Genomic DNA, 15,350 nt, shown 5'->3' on the forward strand with positions numbered 1-15,350 from the left:
AAAAAAAAAAAAAAAAAAAAAGTTCATGAACTCATCCTAGGTGCTCTACACTTCATTGCTGAATGTCACTACAGTCCCCTTGGGAAGCTGTGCACCCAAGACAGTGCCTAGCCCACCCTTCAAAGCACTTTTTCTAGGATGAATACTTTAAACTTATTGTCAGACCTCACACACTGACAGTTCCAAAATTGCATTCAAGTGTGGATTAGGTGCTGCCACTGGTGCACAGCCTTCCATGGTGACCACAGTGATACTGAGCAATGACATGTGTAACACTCGTTTTAGGTTGAGTTCTCGAACTTAATTGTCCGACCTTGTAAGACTTGACAACAATCCCCCTCCTTTCTTCATGTCACTGCTTTCTCAGTAGAACAGTATTATTTATCCTGTGGAACGTCCTATACTCTGGACTTTGTGGCATTTAATTTGTCCCTCCATTTCTGTATTCCTTGTAAACTCAAAAGTTAGGCTGAGACTGAATCCAGTCAAACCTGTTTTTTAGGTAAGAGTATTTCATCTATGATGATCTGTATTTTCTACTGCATCAAAAAAATCAGGAGGCACATGTCTAGTCATTCCACTTTCAGTGATTTAAAAATTAATCAGTGGATTCAACAGCCTAATCCTCCCATTATAATGGGAGTCCAGAACTGTAAGTGAAAAATGATCACTGTCTACAGTAACACTTCGGCATAAGATACTACTCAGTGAGTGTAATCAAAGAAACAGAAAGTGACTCTTTCCAAAAAGGAAATTAAAAATACAGTATCCATTCAAGTCTTCAAGGAAAGGAAACACGTAACAGCTCATCCTACCCCTAACAAACTTTAGTAAATTTGTTTGTGTTGATTATTAAACGATCATTAAATTTTAAAGGGGGGGGGGCCAAAGTCTAGATCCAAGCTTCTTAAACCTCAGTGTGTGTTCTTGCTTAATTCTTTTACTCTTATATGCTTGTATCTGCCCACTTAACAACTGAGAGATAATACCACCAATTTAGCATTACCTTAAAGGACTATAGGGAGAATAAAATGAAATATAAAAGAAAAAGATTTGGCAAATAAAGATTTATTTTTATTTATTCATTCATTCATTTATTTTTAGAAGTAGGGTCTCACTCTGTCACCCAGGCTGGAGTGCAGTAGCTCAATCATAGCTCATTACAGCCTCCAACTCCTCGCTCAAGCGCTCCTCCTGCCTCAGCCTCCGTCCGAAACAGCAGAGGCTATAGCTGGGAGCCACTGTACCCAGCTAATATTTTACTTTTTTTGTAAGGAGGGTGGGATGTCTCAGCTATGTTGCACGGGCTGGTGTTGAACTCCTAGACTGAAGTGATCCTCCACACTGCCATTCCAAATTGCTACAATTAGCCATGAGCCACTGTATCCTGCCAAGATTTATCCTGAGTAGATTTTACCCAGAATGAGAGTAAACCCAAAACAAAAAGTTTGAGAAGCCACCAAAAATGCTATAAACTAAAACTTTGAGAAGCTACCTCAATCTAAGTTTGAAGTGATACTATTACTAAATTAAAAGGAAACTCTGCCACTAACTTATAGCAGATATGTGAGTGTTCTAAGCCCTTTAAAATTGGCTGTTACAATTTGATTAATTCAATGAGAGCTGCATTATACAGATCCTTATGTATAGTTCCTGAACAAAAAAGAATCATCAAATTACATTTTAAATCATATTTAACAAGGCCCATCTTAAGAGGATCAATTAGTATTCTTGATATGAAAACACTCGATTTGAGGACACATCCCTCAAGCTACTGAATTCCCTAAACAAATGTGAATCTAAAACAGGAAAACATAAAAGTTTAATCATATAAGTCACTGATTCCATCAACATAATTCTTAATACATCATATAGCTTAAAATATATTCAGCACATACATCAATAATACTGTTCTGAAGATAAATACTGTATAAAATATTCTAAACACAATCATTTCTTGCCAATCAAGGGACATTGCATAATCAGACTTCAGACCAACTTCCCTCGACCACCAAGGAAACCTTTTAACCAAACTTTGCATTTTGATGAGGGGTTCTGGTTTAGTGAGTCATCAAATGATACTTTAGAAGAATAATCTAAACACACAAAGCAAATTATTCTCAATTTTTATATTAGAAATACATAAAAGCTGAGCAGTTTACACTACCTTCTCCATGTTTTAAGAACTTTGAGGTTGGCTGGGCATAGTGGTTCACAACTGTAATCCTAGCACTCTGAGAAGCCAAAGCAGGAATATTGCTTGAGCTCAGGAGTTTGAGACAAGGTGAGCAAGGGTGAAACCCCATTTCTACTAAAAATAGAAAAAACTAGTCAGGCCGTGTGGTGTGTGCCAATAGTTCGAACTACTCAGGAGGCTGAGGCAAGAGGATCGCTTTAGTTCAAGAGTTGAGGCTGCTGTGAGCTGTGACACTGTGGCACTCTACCCAGGGCAACAGAGTGAGACTCAGTCTAAAAAATAAACAAATTTTTGAGGTTCCATTGTCCAGAAAAATCAGTATTTTCTTTTATTCTTTCAAATACTGGTGTTTTGTTTGTTTTTTGACATAGAGTCTCACTTTGTCACCCTTGGTAGTGCCGTGGTGTCACAGCTCACAGCAACCTCAAACTCTTGGGCTCAACTGATTCTCCTGCCTCAGCCTCCCGAGTAGCTGGGACTACAGGTGCCCACTACAAGGCCCAGCTATTTTTAGAGACAGGGTCTTGCTCTGGCTCAGGCTGGTCTTGAACTCGTGAGCTCAAGCAAGCCACCCATCTCAGCCTCACAGAGTGCTAGGAATACAGGCGTGCGCCATCATGCCCAGCCTAAATTTTGGTATCTTAAATTCTTACCACAACATTATGCTTTGAAAATTACTGACACAGGTTATTCAATTGTCATAAACAGTTTATGTTTAAACACAATTGCTATAGTGCCACCATCTGAGCAAAAGGAATCAGAATGTTTTAAAATAAAGCATAAGTAGCAGGTATTTGTCTTTTTAAAAATTTGCCAAAGTAGGAACTTCATATTTAAATACATTGGGAAAACTCAAAAAAATCCTGCCTGGAAGAGATTTAATGAGAAAGATGACCCAAGAATGTATTTCAACATTTTATTTTTTATTTATTTTTTTAAATCTCAAAAAGCAGATTTATAAAAGATGCACTGTGCCCTTAAGAAGAAAAACCCATACCACCAAGACACGGGTTACAAGAGAGAAGAAATTTGTGTTCTGGCATACCAAGTTAAGGAAAAGAGAAAAAGCTTTGGAAAAACTAACAGCAATAGGCATAGATACTTAGATCTTAATTTTAAATAAGAAATTCTTACCTCCCACTGTAAGTGAGGCGGGATATTTCGTATCTGAAGTTTTCGAATCCTGCAGAAGAATTAAAATGTTTCTTTAAAAAAAAACTATAAAAACAAAAGACATTAATAGTCAACATGGAAGATTAGAAACTATTTAAAATATAAATTTTGTATTAACAAACCAATATGTAACAAATACAGCCCAAGAAGGAAAAACAGAGTCACAAGATGCACACTAAGATCCAACATCGCTGGATGATGACTTATTTTAAAAGCCACTAAAACTGGCAGATGTAATGTCTGAAATCATCTGATGACTACACTTTAAGTTCAAATGCTTTAGCCTCAAGTTAAGCATCCCAGGACACAAAGCCTTAGTTCAGATGTTCTTACTCTGAGATCACAGCAAAGGAGTTTGTGAATAAAATTCAGGGAACTCAAAGTTGGGGGAAGAGACCCCACATGGACAATCACATGTATGTTCTCTACCCCCTAACTGAAATTTAACACTTCCTTCAATTATAAATGTTGGCACCAAACCACGGAATCACAGTACTTGTGATTTTGACATCAAAGAAATCAGATATTTTCATACCACATTAGGTTGTTACAGATCTTTAAATATCATCCTACCCTCATTACTGCGAAATTTAGATGTGTTCCTAGAACCTGTTACTTATTATGTTAAGAAGCACATATGAGTTTTAACATTTTGCTAACTGCATTTCAAAATAATTGGTTTTCTTTATAATCTTATGTAGTTTATGCATTTTTAAACATCCTGAAACATAAGAGATCCATAGGTTTCAGACTGCCAAAGGAGTCACACACAGAAAATGTGAAGAATCTCTACCTTAGTGTTCCAATGTCCCCCAGCCCCTCCCCACATGTGTAGATATGTGACATGAAGGAAGGGAGGGGCAGAAATAACACAACTGCACATTGAGATACTATAGATGCCACATGCCAATCACCTCCTTAGAAAGGAATGTATAGTCAACCAGCTATTAAAAATAAAACAAGGGTGGCGCCGTGGCTCAAGAAGTAGGGTGCTGGCCCTAGCCAAAAACTGCAAAAAACAAATAAATAAATAACTGGCAACTGAGCATGATATCTCAAGTGATATAATTTAACTTCTACAATTAGGACTACAGTGAATTCCCCTTTCCAGGTCAAATGATCCACAGTTTTGAAGTACCACAGCAAAACATTAATTTAGTCTAGAGTCATGGCCTAGTTCTTTATGCCTCTTCCCATTCCCCAAAAGCATGAGAACAAACGCCACAGCAGCTGACAACCCCCTTCAAGAACATCAAAGAAAAATCTAGATTAGCCACACTTAGGTATATACTATCTGCAATCCTAAAATGGAGGAAGGAAGAGAATCGCTTTTACATAATATTCAATGACAGTTAAAGTACAACCTACACTAGAGAGAAAAAGAAAAAAAAAAATCAAACAATTACAGATAAAATACTAGTTTGGGATTTGTTTCAAGATAATTTATGTGCTAATAACCACAAAAGTTGGAGGACAGGTACAGCCTCTCTGCTTTTGTATGTTTTATGTTTTCTATAAAAGGCTTTAAAAAAATACACTAATAAAAAGACTTTTAATTTGTAGATGTCACAACTGCTCTATATTGCAGTAGCTAGAAAAAAAGTTGCTAACATGGTATAAATATTTGCCCTGGGTAACCAAGGAGGTAAGATTTGCTACACATATGCAAGTACTAATCTGTTTTAAGTATCTGACACAGTAAGGATTAGTAGCACAGTGTTAAAAAACTAAGTATTCACCCCCCCCACCCCTATTCATCTTGAGGGATGTGTGTGTGTGTGTGTGATACACACACAAAACTGAAAATTCTTCCCAAAAGCACACATTTAAATGCATGTATAGAGTTTAGGTTCATACTACATGAACAACCCTTTCACAGGATTCCCAAGAAATTCTTTAAATAGGATACTATCTTTCAAACATTAACAGTAATACATTAACTATGATTTCCTAAGAACTTTCTAACCATTCTTTAAAATATACATCTAATATCCATTTACTTACTGAAAATTACTCTAGAATAATTATTTCCATTAAATGGTTTTCTAGTTTCCATTACCTGATACTCTTTGTTTCATTTTAGACAAACATCAAATTTTTATACAGTTACTGTTTTGACATCTGGAATTATCCTTTCCCATTTACTGAGTAACTAATCTTAAAACTCTGTGTGTAATTTTACCTTCAACTCCGAACCTTGTACTCCACTCTTATCAGTACAAGAGTCAAAAAGCTTAACATCAAAAGGGACCAACCAAAGGCATGAATTATAATCATCTAGCACAGAAACACAAACTTTTGGCATGGAAAGAACTTTTAAAAAGCTACCCACTCAGCTGTGCATATCGAGTTGGCTATATATGATTAAAACATTATTAAGCTGCTTCTTTGATAGTCTCCCATCTGAGCTTTGAGCATTAGGTATTTAGAATCAAACCTAAATATGACCCAAGAGTCAAAAAACGGATACTGATCACCAAATCATTAAAGTTCAATTCAACTATCAGCAAATAAATTAGTTTTTCACTTCTTCCTAAGACACATGAATATAATAGGAGGCACACTCCATACACAACAGGGACTAATGAGATTATCTTGTTCACTGCTGTGTTCAGACCCTGGAACAGTGCTGGGCATCTGATAAACATCCAATTGATAGTTAAATTGGCATTTATTATAATACAGAGAAAAGGAAGAAAAGCACAAGATTCACAGAATCACCATAAAGGGAGAAAAACGACTGCCACACGTAGGCCAAGAACAAAAACCAAAAAATTAAGTGCTCTCATTATTAAACAAAAAACCTTCAACACAATCTATTTATAAGGGTGACGCCTGTGGCTCAAGGAGTAGGGGGCTGGCCCCGTATGCCAGAGGCAATGGGTTCAAACCCAGCCCCGGCCAAAAATCGGGGCGGGGGACCTATTCCTATTTACAAATTAATCATATAGAATTTAAGAGTCCCCCTACTCCAGAAGGAAAAATGTGGTAAAGTTTAAGTTCTTAGGTTAACATTTTTTTTAAATGCTTGAAATATTACCATGAAAATTTAGTATTTATTAAAAGCAGGTTTAATTATAGAATAAAGCACCAATAGAGAAATTCATATAGACTCTGAAGGGCATCTTCAAGATCTTTAGTAATCAATGGCTCCATTGAAGTTGATTTTTTAAAGAAATTTTCGAATTGACGCCAAACCAGAAAAATTATTTGGGGGTGGAGGGGAGTCTCCCTTTTTCACTCTTGGCATCATAGCTCACAACAACCTTAAACTCCTGGGCTTAAAGCTATTCTCTTGCCTTAGCCTAGCTGGGACTACAGGCACCTGCCACAAAGCCTGGCTATTTTTTTTTAGAGATGAGGTCTCACTCTGGCTCAGGCTGATCTCGAACCTGTGAGCTCAGACAATCCATCTGTCTCAGCTTCCCAACTGCTGGGATTATAAATGTGAGCCACCACACCAGGCCCAAACCAGAAAAATTAATAAAATAAGCCTCCAGGTTCGGCACCTGTAGCTCAGCAGCTAGGGCACCAGCCACATACACTGGAGCTGGCAGGTTTGAACCCAGCCCCGGCCTGCCAAACAACAACGACAACTACAACCAAAAAATATCTGGGTGTTGTGGCAGGTGCCTGTAGTCCCAGCTACTTGAGAGGCTGAGGGAAGAGAATCTTTTAAGCCAAGAGTTGGAGGTTGCTGTGTGCTGTGACACCATGGCACTCTACCGAGGGCACTCTAACAAGGGCAACAAAGTGAGACTGTCTCAAAAATAAATAATAAATAAGCCTCCTTCACCAGCTTCAGTTGCCAAGTATGATCATCATCTGATCTTATTTACCCTATATACCCACAACTTTACCAACAAGTCCCACTTACATAGCAGGTCATGCTGAAGGACATCAGGAAACAATTATGAAAAATAAGGACCTTTTTTATTTCAACATACTTTTATCACATCATTGCTCCTAAAAGTGATTAGCAAAAATTTTTTGTATCAGATATCCTCAAAGTTTATTCCCCATTACTAATTATCTTTTTACACAGTTGGTTTGTTTATATTAAGATCTCAAGATGCACGCATAGGTAGGGTTGATATGTCTCCTAGATTTTTATATTTTCTTGCCATTTATTTAGTGGTCTGAGGTCTTAAATCTATGCAATTCATTCTGGATTTTACCTACTACATCCTCATTGTGTCACTTTAATAATTTTTATTCAGTTTTATATACAATGATTTGTAATCTTTCTATATACACATCATAAAACATCTATAAACCCACCTCAAATTATTTTTTGAGACAGTCTCACTATGTCACCCTCAGAATGCTATAGCGTCACAGCTCACAGCAACCTTCAACTCTTGGCCTTAAGTGATTGTCTTGCTTCAGCTTCCCAAGTAGCTGGGACTACAGGAGCCCGCCACAACACCCAGCTACTTTTTGTTGCTGTTGTTAGCTAGCCTGGGTCAGGTTTGAACCTGCCGCCTTTGGTGTATGTGGCTGGTGCTGTAACCACTGTGCTACGGGCACTGAGCCCCCACCTCAAATATTTAGAACAAGATACCTAAAGCTACCTACAAGCTTGTCTCCCACTTAGTACATAATTATCACCCTCATTTTTATTCTCATACTTTTTTTTTTAAGATTGAATCTCACTTTGTCACCCTTGGTAGAGTGCCAAGAAGTCATAGCTAACAGCAATCTCAAACTCTTGGGCTCAAGTGATCCTCTTGCCTCCATTTTTCATTTTTAGTCGAGATAGGGTCTCCTTTTTGCTCAGGTTGGTCTCCAACTCATGAGCTCAAAGAGTCCACCGGTGTTGTCCTCCCAGATTGGTAGATTGGTAGAATTACAGGCGTGAGCCACTGCACCTGGCCTCATACTTTTATTTATAAATATCAATCTGTTAAAAATGACTTTTTAAAAACAGACAAAATTCTGTTAGCAGCCTCATCAAATACTTGGATACAGGGCTGGGCACCATGGCTTATACCTGTAATCATAGCATTCTGGGAGGCTGAAGCAGGTGGGTTGCCTCAGCTCACAAGTTTGTGACCATAATGAGCCAGAGCAAGACCTGGCTCTAAAAATAGCTGGGTGTTGTGGCAGGCACTTGTAGTCCTAGCTACTTGGGAGGCTTAGGCAAGAGACACATTTGAGCCCAGGAGTTTGAGGTTGCTGTAAGCTGTGATACCATGGCATTTTACCAAGGGTGACAAAGTGAGACTCTGTCTCCAAAAACAACAAAAAAGCTTTGATACACTAAGTACAGTAAAAAGCAAGATGAATAATTCTTTCCCTTCTGCAACAGATGGTTTTGTGCCCCTTCTGAATGATTTTATCGATAGCTGTGTTAACAATAGCATATACGGTGAAGTTGGCCCACCTCTTTCCATCCCCAGGCCCACACACCTCTCATATCTCTTTTTATTTTTGTTTTTTGTCTTTTTTTTTTAACCACAGGGTTTTCTCAGCCCAAAAACAATACAGAGAGAAAACTCTTAAGAATCTGTCATAATTGAGTAGGGACAAGGAGCCAGTAAATGCCCCAGGCTTTCTGATGGATAAATCTGGATGGCATTCTGTATTGGTCTCATTTTCCCTATGGCAAATTCAATAAACTACCTTTTGCCATTTGGCTCTCCCCATTCCCTTACTCCTGCTTCTTGAAATAGTCTGCAAAATGAGCCAACTTTATGCAAATCTTTATTTCAATCAATGCTTTAAGGAATCCAAAGATGACATTATTTCAAATTTTGCTGAGCAGTGCTCAGAGCTCAGTGGGTAGGGCTCTGGCCACATACACCAAGGCTGGTAGGTTCGAACCTGGCCCTAGGCAGCTAAAACAACAATGACAACTACAACAAGAAAATAGCTGGGTATTGTGGTGGTCACCTGTAGTCCCAGCTATTTGGGAGGCTGAGGCCAGAGAATTGCTTAAGCCCAAGAGTTGGAGATTGCTGTGAGCTATGATGTCACAGCATTCTACCCAGGGTGACAAAGTGAGTCTCTATCTTAAAAAAAAAAAAAGCAAAGAGAATCACTTGAGCCCAAGAGTTAGAAGTTACTGTGAGCTGTGATGCCACAGTACTCTACCAAGAGCAACAGCTTAAGACTGTGTCTCAAAAAAAAGAAAAGAAAAAATTTTTTTTTGCCGAGTTCAGGCCCTGACATAGTCCAAAGATTTTTAATTTCTTTTTTTTTTTGGAGACAGAGCCTCAAGCTGTCCTCCTGGGTAGAGTGCCATGGCATAGCTCATAGCAACCTCCAACTCCTGGGCTCAAGCGAGTCTCCTGCCTCTGCCTCCCAAGTAGCTGGGACCACAGGCGCCCGCCACAATGCCTGGCTATTTTTTTTTTTCAGTTGCAGCCATCGTTGTTTGGCAGGCCCGGGCTGGATTCGAACCTGCCACCTTAGGTGTACGTGGCTGGCGTTTAGCCACTTGAGCCACAGGCACGGAGCCCAAAGATTTTAATTTCATCTACATCATTAGGAATTCATGGATTTGTAAGTATTTTGTGTGTATAATACTTTTTGACGCTCAAATTGCCCTGTCATTGGCCAGTGAAATAGCCTCTTCACACTGGCTCCTGCACCTTTTGACAGGCCTCCAATTTGTAGAGCTCTTTTGCTATCTGTTATGATAACTGCAAGTTCAACTTGTATATTTCTTGCCCCCATTTGCAATCAGCCTTATCTATGTGGAACCCTGATCCCTTTTAATCAGAAATACTACAGAGACTATAATCCGATTAGTAGGGGTTCTCCCAGGCCAGAACTAAAACATACACATTTCATCTGAAAGGGAAATAAACCACACGTTCATATTATTTCTAATTCATATTATAAGTAGCTGATTTTTTTCAGAAAGTCTGATATTTGCATCTTTTCTTTCACTGAAAAACTTAACAGATAGAGATAAGAATATAAATAAAAAGTACTTTGTGTTATCTCATTTAACCCTTATAGTCAACATTTTACAGATTAGGGAACAAAGTCAGAAGTGGTTTAATTTACTAGGTATATGTTTATGATGTACATATAACTAGTATGTAGGGAAGGATCAGACTGCACCTCTCTCTGGGTGTTGTGGCTCTAGAGTCCATTCTCTTAACCACACTATATTCGGTGTTACTGATTATACTTGCCATCCAACCAACAGCATAATCATATCAAATAACTTCAAGAAAAAGTACAGATTTCATGTTAACTTCAAAAGATATGCTAATCCTAAACAAAGTTTTCACTTTTCCCCTTAGTTTTAAACCGCAGTAATAATTTACTTACAGTGACTCAACATTGTCTACTTTTCAATGTTACATTTTAATACTGAGAAAGGAGAAAGACAGACAACTATACTGAAAACAAAACTACTCAGTGGCCTCAAGATGTTATCAAGACTACATACACAGGCACCGAGGCACTTGAGGAAACCATGAAGCTAATTGTTTCATGTCAAGTACCGGTGCAAGACAGAAAAATGTATTAGACTTTCAATATTCCACCCAAACTACCCACAAGTCCTAAATGTACATTTTCTTTGTCTTATTTCTCCCAGAAAGCTCTGTCTCACCCTTTTCCTTCTACCAACACTTACACAAATCAAGTGGGAATCACTGCTTTCCTGCTTTACAGGCTCCCCCTATAATCTAACACTGCTAACACCAGCTGACCTTGGGAAGAGAAACCAAGTCTCTAACTTGTAACAAGCTCCTCTTTGTGTTATATATATATATATTTTTGAGACAGAGTCTTATTATGTCACCCTCAGTAGAGTGCTGTCGCGTCACAGCTCACAGCAACCTCAAACACTTTGGCTTAAGTGATTTCTTTTGCCTTAGTCTCCCAAGGCTGGGACTATAGGTGCCCGCCACAATGCCTGGTTATTTTTTGTTGCAGTTGTCATTGTTGTTTAGCTGGCCCAGGCTGGGCTCAAACCCACCAGCCTTGGTGTATGTGGCTGGTGCCTTAACCACTGTGCTATAGGCACCACTGTGCTGAGCCTGTCTTATATTCTTATGCAAAGATACGGCAACACTCCTGTATCTGGACCCATCATTTTCTTTTTAATTTCAGATTAATATGAAGAATACAAATAATTAGGTTGCATTGTTTGCATTTGTTAGCCAAAGTTCAAGTTGTAGTTGGGTCCTTCACCCAGGGGGTTGTGCTGTGTACCCTTCACTGTGCCCATTAGGTAAGTCCTCAATTCAAGTGGGGTGGGGCAGATCCTTCATTTTTCAGAAAAAAAAAAAAAAAAGCCAATTTTTGTGGATTCAGCAGTATAGTGTGGGCTCTCCGACCCACCACTTGGTGGCACTCTGTACTGGCCACAAATTTTCATTCCGGCTGTGCTAAACTAAATCTACATCCAAAGAGGAATGAATTCCTTCAGCTGAATTAATTTCAATATTCCTATATTTTAATTATATCTATCCTTTATGTCTTACAGTTAAGAACAACCTCTTTAAGAGGGCAACCTCACTTTTAAAAAGTTAAATACTGTCTGTATTCTAAGTAGGTAAACACTTGAGGAAATGATCAGTCTCTCATTTCTGGTCTCAAGTGTCAAATGGCATTACTTTGCCCCCCTAATGATTTGGCAATGTCTTATCCAATCCTCTGACTAGAAGTGCGCTTCTCACTCAAGGGTTCTCTTTCTTATATTATTTCCTTAGATAAAACTGTAACATGCCCTTAAAGCTCTGAGCTTTCAGTTTATATATGGAAGAACCTAAAGGTCCAGATAAAAGAGTTTCACTAAGCTACAGTAGAGGAACAAATCTCATGGAGATATTATCTAATAAATGTGAAAGGACATTTAGTAAGTACATATCCATGGCACTGTTTATTTAAAAAAGCATGTTACAAGAACAGAACATGAATGAAATATGATCTCAATCCTAAAAAAATATTCCTAAATAGGAAAAAAGTGTATATGTACAAACACATGAACATTAACAGAAATAAGGAAAAGAGAACATCAAGAATAGTGGCCAGTGCTGCTGGTGAGACTGCAAACTAATAAAAGGCCTTCTTGGAAAAAAGTATGAAGACTCCTCAAAAGAACTAAAAGTAGACTTTCCATTTGATCCTGTAATCCCATTACTAAGGCATTTATCCAAAGAAAAAAAAATAAACTTTATTATAAGGATGTTTGCACTCAAATGTTTACAGCAGCCCAATTCATAGTCACAAAGATGTGGAAACAAACCAATTGCCCATCAACCCATGACTGGATTAATAAATTGTGGTAGATGTATACCATGGAATACTACTCACCCATAAGAAAAGATCGGATGGAGACTTTGCATCTTTTGTTATTTGCCTGGATGGATTTGGAGAACATTCTCCTTAATAAAGTATCTCAAGAACAAAAGCAAGAATCCCACGTACTCAATACTAAGTTGAAACGAGTAGATTATCAACAGCAAGCCCCATAGGAGAAAAAAATAGTTAAGATTAAAAAAAAATAGTGAAGATCAAGAAGGGGAGAAAAGGGATTCAGTAAGTCTCCACTAATGGGCACAATGTAAGTGTGTACGGCACACCTCCTGGGTCAGAAGTTCAACTACAACTGGAACTTTATCTAACAAACCCAAACAATGTAATCTAATTGTATGTATCCTCATATTAATTTAAAAAAAATACTGCCCAGGATGAGCTCTGAGCTTTGAATTTTATAAAATAAACATTGATAATTGTTAAGGGGAAAAATAGATTATTTTCAGCCTATAGTATAACATCAGAATGAACCAAAAGGAAAATAGTTATAGATTCCAACAGTTCTAACTAGCTCTGGCACCTCAGTTTTCCACCTACTTCTAAAGCAGCACCAGCAAAAATGGAAAGGAGAGAGCAACATTATGATTCAGGAGTAAAAACAAGTAGACCCCAGGTTAAACATCCCTGTGAAAAACTGAACTTCATCTATTGCATTGATAGAGAATAGAAAGTACTCTAACAAAAAGCATATTTCTCCAACAGTTTAAAGGGCATAACAGAGTCTAGCAAGCAGAATATAGAACAGAGGACAGAAGTGGGGAAATAAGACTAAGTACGTGTCCCTCAACTATAAAAGAGATGCCATGCTAAGTATGGTTTGAGGACCACCTACTTAGAAATACTAGGAGGTATAAATGGAGATTCCAGGGCCCTAACTGACCTCCTAAGTCACAATCTCTGGGGGTTGGGTGCCATGCACACACACACACACACACACACTCTCTCATGTTTGGTGGCCAGTGGGGTCTAGTTAACAGGCCAAGTCCCATAAAGCAAAATTATTTCTATCTTATGCACTATTATACATTCCAGTGTACAGCAGACTGATACAAAACAGGCAATTATTCAATATTAAACAATCATTAAGGAACAAATTCTCTTCACATGACACAGTTCTAAGTGAGAATCTAAGGTGATTCTCCCACCATCCCCAGCTCCCAGATCTCCATGGGAACAACATTCACGTTCCAGTTTTAGTCTCCTTAACTAAAACAGAAGTATATTTATCTTTTCAATGTGCACACCTTCTCTTCACTTACGTAGTCTAACAGCACTAAGTGTCTGGACAGAAACTTGCCTAAAACCAGGGGCTGTACTGGTGGGGTCTAAGACACGATGAATGTTGTTCAACAGGCTCTCTATTCCTGATGCTTGCTTGCATTCACACTGCCATGTCACTTGTTTCTTCAAGGCAGGAATAAGGCAAACTTCTTACACTTCTTAAGATATGTACAAGGCAGGAAAATAAAACACTGTTTGAAAAATAGTTGAATTAATTAACAGGCACAGATTCTTGATCTCTAAATAACCAAACATCTTTTGGAGTGAGATTTTTAACTCAGTAAATACACCTTTGAACAAAAAAGACACCATCAATATCACAACCAATCAGAGAAACACACGGTGTTGAACTTCAGAGAGTTACTATTTAAACAAAAGCTGCATGTACTGCCTGCATGAGTCAAAAGTATAGCTTTTCCAGAAGTCTCAACACTAACACAATATACATGTAGCAAATTACACATTATCTTCCATGATAATTAGAAAGATAACAAGGAAATTAGGACTTGAATATAAAACTTCTAATATGCTTCAATCACAGTGAAAATTAATCATTCTCATATTTTTCCATAGCCAAAACTAATTTTATAAATACTATTATTCTACCAGCAAGATTAAGCATATTTTTAACAACTTTAAAACCTGTACATTTTAAAACTGCTCTACCTACTGCTTCTCTACTGAAATGTGGCTAGTTTGAATTATTCTGTAAGTATAAAATATAAGAGAGCTTGAAGACTTAGTACAAAAAAGGAACATTTCTCAAATTATTTACACAGATTACATGCTTGCTTTTTTTTTTTTTTGAGACAGAGTCTCACTTTATCACCCTCGGTAGAGGGTTCTGGTGTCACAGCTCACAATAACCTCTAACTCCTGGGCTTAGGTAATCCTCTGTCTTCAGCCTCCTGAGTAGCTGGGACTACAGGCACTGGCCACAATGCCCGGCTAGTCTTTTGTTGCAGTTTGGCCAGGGCCGGGTTTAAACCCGCCACTCTCGATATATGGGACCAGTGCTCTACCCACTGAGCCACAGGTGCCGCCCAGCTTTTTGCTTTTTGAGACAAGATCTTGCTCCGTTGCCCAAGCTAGAGGGCAGCAGTATTACCACAATATACCACAATGCAAACCAGCAAATTCTCCAGCTTCAGCACCAGCTGAGACTACGAGTATGAGCCACTGGTATCTAAGTGATTTTTTTGTTTTTGGTAGAGATGGGGTCTAGCTGTTGCCCAAGTTGGTCTTGAACTCCTACCTTCAAGTGATCCTCCTGCCTTGGCCTCCCAAAGTGCTAGGATTATAGGTGTGAGCCACTGTACACAGCCTGATTACATTAAAATGCTAATATTTCACACATACTGGATTGTATAAAATATTAAAACTAATTCACCTGTTTCTTTCTTTTTTTTTTTTT

At 38.2% G+C, this 15,350-nt stretch overlaps 1 protein-coding gene across 3 annotated transcripts in view; it reads right to left on the bottom strand.

Moving 5' to 3' along the window:
• The window catches only part of IGF2BP3 (insulin like growth factor 2 mRNA binding protein 3), a 156,162-nt gene that overhangs the window by 107,167 nt on the left and 33,645 nt on the right, over positions 1 to 15,350 (bottom strand). For all 3 annotated transcript variants that reach the window (XM_003788501.2, XM_012804338.2, XM_023512476.1), the window contains exon 3: positions 3,332 to 3,380. In XM_003788501.2, coding sequence (XP_003788549.1) covers positions 3,332 to 3,380 — 49 coding nt within the window. The remainder of the gene's footprint in view (positions 1 to 3,331; positions 3,381 to 15,350) is intronic.

This window comes from Otolemur garnettii, unplaced genomic scaffold (genome assembly GCF_000181295.1).
Source record: "Otolemur garnettii isolate 467f Iridium unplaced genomic scaffold, OtoGar3 scaffold00028, whole genome shotgun sequence".
NCBI lineage: Eukaryota > Metazoa > Chordata > Mammalia > Primates > Galagidae > Otolemur > Otolemur garnettii.